This window comes from Rhinopithecus roxellana, chromosome 16 (genome assembly GCF_007565055.1).
Source record: "Rhinopithecus roxellana isolate Shanxi Qingling chromosome 16, ASM756505v1, whole genome shotgun sequence".
NCBI lineage: Eukaryota > Metazoa > Chordata > Mammalia > Primates > Cercopithecidae > Rhinopithecus > Rhinopithecus roxellana.
The window spans coordinates 21058477-21068504 of record NC_044564.1 but is presented as its reverse complement, the minus strand read 5'-3'; the positions used below and the strand labels follow the sequence as shown (position 1 = coordinate 21068504).

Here is a 10028-nt window from a genome sequence, read left to right as displayed (position 1 = left end):
AATGTTTCTTTGGAATACCCTTGGCCGAGAGGGAGTTCCATTCAGTCGGCTGCGGGGCTTAGAATTTTGTTTTTCTTTTTGTTTCACACACCCCAGTTTCGCAATATCCATAATGTCCAGCCCTTGACAACCAACATAGCACCTGGTCACCTGCAGGAGCCCTGTGAAGTTGGCAAGGGGTTGGGGTTGTGATCGCCGTCTAACAGACGGGGAAACCGGGGCTCAGAGAAGGTGGGCAACCCCCACGGCGGGACGCAGCTCCCCAGCGTCAAGGCTGGGAGTAGAAGCCTTAGCCTCCGCTCCGGCCCGGCCCCACAGCTGGACGCAGCTCCCCAGAGCCAGGACTGGGAGCAGAAGCCACAGCCTCCGCTCCGGCCCGGCCCCACGAGCGGCCGGCAGATGAAAAACTACAATTCCCAGGATGCCATTCGGAGCGGGGTTAGGAAGCGGAAGCGAGGCCGGAGGCGAAATCCGAAGGCGCCGCCGCCGCTGCCAGGGGTCAGGTACGCTGTCTGCTGGTTTAGGGGGCTGACTGGGGGCTGCGGGGTTCAGCCTGGGACAGCCGCCTCCCTCGCGGGGGTCGGACGCTGGGAAAGCAGCGTTTAGCAGTCATGTGGCCTGTGGTACACTACCTTCCTGGGCTTTCTCTTCCTGCCTCTACTCGCACGCGCCGCAGCTTGTGGGCCGGGAGGCACCCGCAGGCGGGGTGCTCTCGGGCTGGAGTCGATGTGCCATCATTTAGCGGCAGCGTAGATGCCCATCAGGTAGGACTTGGGCTAGCAAAGGTCTGAGGCCTCTGCCAACCTAGGGTGGGAGTGCGGAGTGGAGTATTTATGAACTCAGCAAGTATTTATTGAGCGTCTATAAGCAAACAGCACTTGCCTACATTGTAGGGATGGAGGAGGTTCCGGCAAAAAATAAATAAAATAAGTTATGTTGTATAGTACAAATCTGAATGAGGGGAGGAAGGTAGTCTATAAGTGTTTGAGGGAAGAGCATTGAGGGTAAAGAGAACGGCGAATGCAAAGGCCCTGAAGGGTATGTTTGAGGAACAGCAAACCAGAGAGTGCAGGGGAAACTGGGAGGTAGACCTTAATGATCTGCATAGGTCATTGTATGGATTTGGGCTATTTACCTTAAGTGAAATGGAGAGTACTGCAGGATTCTAAGCAGAAGAGCTGATTATCAAATATTTAGGATGCTAACAGGCTCAGCATTAAGTGTGTACAGGTGAATTGTTCCCTGGGTTTATAATCTAGTGGGGAAACAGGCAGCTGTCATGCAAGGCTGGGTCAGATAGTTGGAGCCCCATGAAAGCTGAACGAATGTCATCCCCAAGTCCCCAGGATGTACTGTTCTGTCAGGTGCTTAGTAACTTTGTTGAATGAAAGTAAGGAATAGTCCCAGTATTCAGCACTGGACCCATAATGGAGGCTCAGAAAAGATTTTGAATGAAGAAACGGGAAATAAATGAAATCTCACTTCTTAATACTGTTACAATGGCAATTAAATTTCAACCTGAATGTGAGAGGGGGACAAACATTCAAACCAGAGCAGCAGTCAGATTCATACAGATAGGAAATGTAAAGGTGCTGCCAGGATTGGGTAATGGAGAGTTACATAAAGGTCACAGAGTTTCACTTTAGGAAGATGAACAAGCTCTGGAGATGGACGGTGGTGATGGTGGCAAACAATGTGGAAGCTCTTAGTGTGTTTTTAGCTGCACATTTACAAATGGTTAGAATGGTAATTCCTATGTCAAAAAAAAAAAAAAAAAAAAAAAGCTAAATCTGGGCGTAGATAATGTCCCACACAGATTGAGCAGATCTCTGCTTCTGTGATATCCAACTTCACCTTTGCTTTCTGAGGATCCCTAGGTGGCAATCACCTAATTAGTATTTACTGAGCTTCCATTCTGTTCCGGGCCTTATGCCAGTTAACAGAGATACAAAGATACAAAAGAGTTGGGCTCTGCCTTCAGGAGTGTTAGCTTGTTTTATTACTCTTCTGGTGGTGGTTGGAGTTGTTTTTATTTGATTTTCAAGATTATTGCATCCCAAGTTCCTGGTCTAAGAAACATTCTCAGGGACTCCAGAGATTTGGAGAAGCATGAGGTAAAACGAGGGGAAAAGAAAGGAAGGGAGTGGGAGTGGTGGCGGTAAATTTCAGTTCAGTTCAACAAAAAATAAACATTGCTGTTTTCAAGGAACTATAATGTGAACTCTTCAGTGTTTAGGTAAATGTAGGTATAAGCCCTCCTACAAAGGAATTCAGTTTGATAGGAGAGAAAATACCAGCACAGACTTTCCAGTTTTTAAAAACAACAGTGGAAGTCTGTAGCTCCTAGGATCTCCTATCCTTGATCTGTTTTCTCCTCCTCAGCGAGACTACCTGCAGAGAGAGCTCTAGATCCGCTGCCTCCCAGTCATTCCCCAACAGGCCCCGGCATACCGGAGGAGCTCAGTGGAATGTTTATGAACTAATGAATGGTCAACACAGGTAAAGATACAAAATGCTTTGAAGTTTAAAGGAGGAAGAGATCACATGGCTATTAACAAATTAGCATTTATTTAACAAATTGGTGTTGGTTTTCTCACCCTAATAAAATGAAGTTGTCAGTTAAGGATTAGTTTATCTTTATCTTTTCATTTATTCTTTTCTGAATGCCTATATGCAGAAAAATGCAGGTGACTGATGGTTGGCATAACAAAGTCTGTTCAGTCATCTAAAAAACTGTCATAACAGGGGTCTAGATATCTTTTGTTAAACATACATATTTATGGGCTGGGTGCAGTGGCTCACTCCTGTAATCCCAGCACTTTGGGAGGCTGAGGTGGGCGGATCACTTGAGGTCAGGAGTTCGAGACCAGCCTGGCCAAGTTGGCAAAACTTGGTCTTTACTAAAAATACCAAAAAATTAGCCTGGTGTGGTGGTGCATTCCTGTAGTCCCAGGTACTAGGGAGGCTGAGACATGAGAGTCGCTTGAACCTGAGTGGTGGAGGTTGCAATGAGTCGAGATCATGTCACTGCACTCCAGCCTGGGTGACAGAGCAAGACTATCTCAAAAAAAAAAAAAAAAAAAAGTATATGTGTGTGTGTGTATATATATATGCCAGCACAGTGGCTCACACCTCTACCCAGTGACTGGGAAGCTGAGGTGTGAGGATGACCTGAGGCTAGGAGTTCAATACTGGCCTGGGCAACATAGCAAGACCTATATCTTAAAAAAAAAAAAAAAAAAAAAAAAAATATATATATATATATATATATATTCAATCCACTGTTCATTCATGTGGAGTGCTTCTGAAATGTTTAAGAATAGCTTGGATTTTTGGTTTTGTTTTTGAAACATGGTTTGCTCTGTTACCCAGGTTGAAGTGCAATGGCACTTCATTGTAGCCCGCTGCAGCCTCGATCTCCTGGGCTGAAGCGATCTTCTGGCTTCAGCCTCCCAATAGCTGGGACTACAGGTGTGCATCACCATGCCCATCTAATTATTTTTTATGGAGATGGGGTCTCACTTTGTTCCCCAGGCTGGTCTTGAACCCCTAGGCTCAATTGATCCTCCCTCCTTAGCCTTCCAAAGTGCTGCGATTACAGGCATGAGCTTCTGTGCCCAGCCAGCTTGGTATTTTCCTCATTTCTCTGGAAATATTGCATACATTATGAAATTTTATACATGCCACTAATTCTTTGTGATAGAGTCTGTTGTGAATACGTTTAAAAATTAATTTGTACTGGGTTTTAAAGGATTTCTAAGCAGAAATAAACTTTAGCCTAGGCAGACAAATGGACACAAATTTCAAATCTATAATTTTGAAAATCTGGAAGGTAATTTACTTGGTCATCTTCAGGAATGTATCTGGTGGTCACATGTTCACATGATATGTCACGAATAACCAAAACTCAGAAGATTTACCTTTTAAGAACAACTGTAAGAACAACACTGAAGGGGTTGTGAATAGTAGTTAACAACAGCAAGTATTTCATGAGTACTTGTTTTATATCAGTAAGTGAAAGCTATCTAATTCTTGCAACAATCCTGTGAGGTTTTATCCCATTTCGTGGAGAGACTCTATGGCAGAGACTTAAATCTTCTAGATATTGTCCCATCACTCACAAGTGGCAAGCTAGGAAGTGTGTCTGAATTCTAAGAATGCTATTTTTCCACCTAAACCTATTTAAGTGTGTCTGAACTGAAAACAACTACATTTGGGCCACTTTTGAGCATTTGATGGAGTACAAGAAAAAAGGCAATATGAACTCAACACTAGAAATGTTTTCCAAACACAGGAGTCAAAATGGAAAAGAAAATATAATTCTAGGACAGTAGCCATCTCTACAGTGAATGATATTTATGGAGTTATAATAATATAAGAGCAGTTTACAGCCGGGTACAGTGGCTCACACCTGTAATCCCAGCATTTTGGGAGGCTGACGCAGGTGGATTTCTTGAGCCCAGGAATTCCAGACCAGCTTGGATAACATGGTGAAACCCTGTCTCCACTAAAAATACAAAAATTAGCTGGGTATGGTGGTGCATACCTGTCGTCCCAGCTACTCATGAGGCTGAGGTGGGAGGATCACCCGAGCATGGGAGGTCAAGGCTGCAGTGAGCCGTGATTGTACTACTGCACCCCAGCTTGGGCAACAGAGTGAGACCCTATCTCAAAAAATAGTTTACAAATTTGGTTTACAAATTTTAGAAAATACCACAGGGATAGACAAAGCACTTAATTGTTTTGTCAGGGCAAAATGGAAAACCTACCTTGACCATATAAAATTAAAGGCTCAGTTGGAAAATTAAAGGAGGAACAGAGATAAAATATAAGGGTGTTTATGTTCATAGCCTAAAGATATTGGGGAGTCAGAAATACTATGTCTTGAACAAGAAATAGAAGTTTAAAAATATTCTTAAAAGTATTAAAGACTTCTGGTAATTGTTATGACAGAAGGAATGGGTATTGGACTTCCCTTCCTACAATAAACTATAAAACTGGACAAAGGATATGAAGAAATTGTTTTCAGGTATTGGGCAGTAGTCAGGACAAGACTGTAATCCTTGAGGAAGAAGAAACACACAAGCGAAGCCCCACAGTCACCCTGGCTTTCTATCTGAGGGTGCATAGTGACACGGAGCCCATACAGAGTGCATCGGTGTCATTGGGTGGAGGAAACAGTTGAATTTAGGGCTGCTGCGATGGCTGCATACAGCAGGGTACTGGCAAGGAGGGAGCTGTGCAGCAAAGGAATTCCAGAAATCTGCATAGGGGTCCCCAGATGGTGATGCTGTGGAACATTTGGAATGCTCATACGTTGCTGACAGGCAGTGTAAAATGGTATAATACTTTGAGAAATGGATGGTAGTTTCTTATGAGTTAAATACACACCTATCCTATGACCTAGCAATTCTACTCTTAAAACTTAGTCAATGGATGTGAAAACATATGTCCACAAATACACATCTATGAAAATGTTCATAGCAGATTTATTCCCCAAGCTGGAAAAAATCTCACATACCCATCAACAGAATAAATTAGTTGTGATACAGTCATACAGTGGAATGCTATTCAGCAATAAAAAAGCAACTACTGATACATACATGTGTAAGTCTCAAATATTTTAAGGGGAAAATGTCAAGTGCTAAAGAGTACATAATGTTTGCGTCTATTTATATGAAGTTGCATAATAGATACAGATAATTCATGGTTATAGCAAACAGAACAGTGGTTGCCTTTGGCAAGTTGTGGGAATGGGATGAAGACTGATTTGGAAAGTGGAGAAGAAAGTTAAACTTTCTGAGGTGAGGCCAGGCGCAGTGGCTCACACCTGTAATCCCAGCACTTTGGGAGGCCAAGGTGGTGGATCACCTGAGGTCAGGAATTTGAGACCAGCCTGACCAACATGGTGAAACCCCATCTCTACTAAAAATACAAAAATTAGGCGGGCCTGGTAATCCCAGCTACTGGGGAGGCTGAAGCAGGAGAATTGCTTGAACCTGGGAGGCGGAGGTTGCAGTGAGCTGAGATCGCAACACTGCACTCCAGTCTGGGCAACAGAGTGAGACTCCGTCTCAAATAAAAATAATAGGGGTTGATTGGGTGCAGTGGCTCACACCTGTAATTCCAACACTTTGGGAGGCCGAGGTGGGAGCTCAGGAGTTGGAGACCAGCCTGGGCAACATTTTCCCCATCTCTGCAGAAAATTTAAAAATTAGCCAAGCATTGTGATGCATGCCTGTAGTCCTAGCTACATGGGAGGCTGAGGTGGGAGGATTGCTTGAGCCCGGCAGGTTGAGGCTGTAGTGAACCATGATTGTACCACTGCACTCAAGCTTGGGTAACAGTGAGACCCTGTCTCAAAAATAGTAATAATAATAGTAGGGACTGATTTAAGCGATTTGAATTCTTAGGTTTCATAGCAAGTCAATACATTCAAAGCTGATGAATCATGAAATAATGATGTAAGCATATGAGTTCAGGTTAAGGGGTTAATTAACAAAAGAACGAAAAACAACTGGTTAGCAAGGGTTGCCACTAGAGGTGGAGGGATAGGAGTGTGGATTATTACTTTTCATTATAAATAGGTCTTTTTACCATGTACATGAATCATACTGCATAGACTTACACTTTTTAAGATGTATTTTTCATAAAATAGTGGTTGTGTGACTACACTCAGAGGACCAGCCATAGGTAATGGTCACATCATTCTTGGTCTATGACACTTGACCATTTACTAAAGCATTTCTTTTTTTTTGAGACGGAGTTTCACTCTTGTTGCCCAGGCTGGAGTGCAATGGCACGATCTCGGCTCACCGCAACCTCCGCCTCCCAGGTTCAAGGGATTCTCGTGCCTCAGCCTCCCTAGTAGCTGGGATTATAGGCATGTGCCACCATGCCTGGCCAATTTTGTATTTTTAGTAAAGACAGGGTTTCTCCATGTTGGTCAGGTTGGTCTCGAACTCCTGATCTCAGGTGATCCACCCGCCTTGGCCTTTCAAAGTGCTGGGATTACAGGCGTGAGCCACTGCACCTGGCTGACTAAAGCATTTCTGACTCAGACCGTTCTTAGATTTTGAACTCCACTTTGAAATTATGACATCATTTGTTAAAGTGTTCTGTAACAGTGCTTGTCCATAGTTTTCAACCTCAGCACTTCTGAGGGATATTAAACATTTTCATTGGTGACTGTGGCTTTCTACTGCAGTGGTACTTAGCTGAGTTGGAGGGAATACATAGTTTTAAAAAACTAAGTCTGATACATACCAACTACCTAAAAGAATTCTTGGTTTCATGTCACTCTACCGTATATTTTGGTTCATCCTCCCAGAATGTCTCTAGTATAGTACCTTACTTATAGTAGGTGTTCAGTAAATATTTGCTAAAGGAAGGATTTTGAAAATAAACTGGTTGAAACATAATGGGGGAGGTGAAGTGGCTTTTGCAATCTCTGTCCTACCCTCAAATCATATAATGCATTTTAAAGTACACAATAAATAACTTGGTTATCTGTATCATTGCAGCAGTAGATAATCATTGACTGCTTGGAGATGTCAGGTGTTGTGCATGTCCTCTAAGAAGTGTATCTGGGGCCGGGCACAGTGGCTCATGCCTGTAGTCCCTACACTTTGGGAGGCTGAAGTGGGTGGATCACTTGAAGTCAGGAGTCTGAGACCAGCCTGGCCAGCATGGTGAAACCCCGTCTCTACTAAAAATACAAAAATTAGCCGGGCTTGGTGGCAGATGCCTGTAATCCCAGCTACTCAGGAGGCTGAGGCAGGAGAATCACTTGCCCTCGGGTGGCAGAGTTTGCAGTGAGCTGAGATCACGCCATTGCACTCCAGCCTGAGTAACAAGATCGAAACTCTGTCTCAAAAAAAAAAAAAAAAAAAAAAGTGTATTTGGCTTCCTTACTACTGAACTGTTTCTCTGCTGAATCATTTCCCTGGAAGACACAAGTTTTTCTCAGTCCAGTAAATCTGGTTCAGTATTTTACACAGTTCTGATCTTTTGGTAACACAATAACACTTTGTTATTTGGATGCAGGGAGATACCTATGTTAGTGAAATAATGTAATAGCTCACATAATTGTGCCTTTTTCCAGTCTGGTTGAAAGAACAGAGGACTAAGCACATGGACTGGAGATTGGAAGGGAGTACTCAGAGAGTAGAGTCACCTGTGCTGCAGGGGGAAGAAGGCCTCCTAGAGGAGGAGACAGGTGAAGATGGACTTCCTGAAGGCTTCCAGCTTCTGCAGATTGATGCGGAAGGCGAGTGCCAGGAGGGAGAGACCCTGGCCACAGGCAGTACAGCATGGTGCTCGGTGAGTGTAGTGAATTGCCTGGCCATAGACCTTGAACGATGGACTGTCTCAGACACCCCTGTTTTAAGGATGGATACTGGTAGTGAAAAGAGAGACTGGGAATGAGTTTTGTGTATTCTAAGTGATGAATTAATGTTCTGCTAACTGGTTTAAAGTTTTAGTTTCATTTGAGTCATAGGAAAAGTAAATAAAGTTCAAAAGGAATTTTTGATACACCTCTGAAGGATCAGGAAATCTAAACTCCAGGCCCTGTCACTAATCAATGTTCTGTGACCTTGACCAGGTCACATCTCTTTTTCTGGGGCTCTGTTTTCTCTAAACACGATCCAGTCTAGGTTTGTTTTTGTGAGTAATTTCCTTTTTCTCGCCAAACTTTATATATAAATGAGAAAAAATAAGTAAATGTTTCTAATGTTCATTTTCCTTTTTTGGTGCTTATGAAGTTCTGAAACAATTTTGTTTTCTGGATAATATAAGAAAAATGTCCAGAGAAAACAGAGACACTGGGAAAAGATAGTTGCAGCAAAGAAGAGCAAAAGAAAGCAAGAAAAAGAGCGAAGAAAAGCCAATCGTGCAGAAAATCCAGGTGACAATAAATGAGACTGCTGGTATAATCATATTTATTTTTTAGCAAACGTGTCTGCATGTTCCAAGGAGAGTAGGAATTTTGTTTAAGTAAAAAGCAGCATCTGGGATGTGGGACCCACTGTCCTATTTTCTTGGGAATCAAAACATCAAAGAAAGCAAAATTTGCAGCTGGGCGGGGCGGCTCACGTCTGTAATCCCAGCACTTTGGGAGGCCAAGGTGGGTGGATCACGACCGTCCTGGCTAACATGGTGAAACCCCATCTCTCCTAAAAATACAAAAAATTAGCCCGGTGTGGTGGCAGTTGCCTGTAGTCCCAGCTACTCAGGAGGCTGAGGCAAGACAATCTCGAACCCGGGAGGTGGAGGTTGCAGTGAGCCGAGATTGAGCCACTGCACTCCAGCCTGGGCGACAGAGTGAGACTCCATCTCAAAAAAAAAAAAGCAAAATTTAAGGTTGCTTTTCAAATATAGGCTGTCTAATTAGCGTATGTGTTTATAAGCTCAGAATAGATGGAATGATACCAGCAACAGTATCATTTATTCAGTACTCTGTGCTAGGTTCAGTTCTAAGAATTTTACATGGATTACCTCAGTGGAGAGGAGCTATTATCATTCCCATTTTGTAGGTGAAGAGACTGAGTCTTCGAGAAATTAACATAATTATGCCCAAGATAATTTAGCTAATCAGTGAACAAACTGAACTTGGATTCAAACCCTGCTGTGTGCTCCACAGCCCATACTCCTCCCTGCTCTGCTATGTGTAAATCTCCTAATGAACGAATACCTTATACCACTATCAAGTTTCTCTTTATATGCAAAAAAAAAAAAAAAAAAACAACCAAAAACAAAAACAAAACTCACCTGGCTAGGGAGATTTGTTTCTTATATAGTATTATTCCTCTGGTTTTCCCCTTTTATTTATTTCTGATATTTCTGCTTTAGGCATCTGTCCCCAGCACAGCAAACGTTTCCTGAGAGCTCTAACCAAAGAGAAACTTTTGGAAGCCAAACACTCAGGACCAAGACTGTGTATCGATTTGAGTATGACCCACCACATGTCGAAGAAGGTAGAATATCCACTGGAATTCCTGCTCGCATGAGGGAGGCCCAGAAGGGTG

At 43.1% G+C, this 10028-nt stretch overlaps 1 protein-coding gene across 8 annotated transcripts in view; it reads left to right on the top strand.

The window, feature by feature from the left end:
* Positions 1-442: 442 nt before the first annotated feature.
* TRMT10B (tRNA methyltransferase 10B) overlaps positions 443-10028 on the top strand; it is a 29110-nt gene continuing 19524 nt past the window's right edge. For 2 of the 8 annotated variants that reach the window (XM_010369991.2, XM_030919933.1), the window contains exons 1-4: positions 1780-2499; positions 8105-8322; positions 8800-8908; positions 9853-9977. In XM_010369991.2, coding sequence (XP_010368293.2) covers positions 2487-2499; positions 8105-8322; positions 8800-8908; positions 9853-9977 — 465 coding nt within the window. In that variant the 5' untranslated portion in view covers positions 1780-2486. Of the gene's footprint in view, positions 504-570; positions 765-847; positions 2500-8104; positions 8323-8799; positions 8909-9852; positions 9978-10028 lie in introns of those variants that run through there. The other 6 variants (XM_030919931.1, XM_030919932.1, XM_010369993.2 and 3 more) reach the window with 6 other exon arrangements.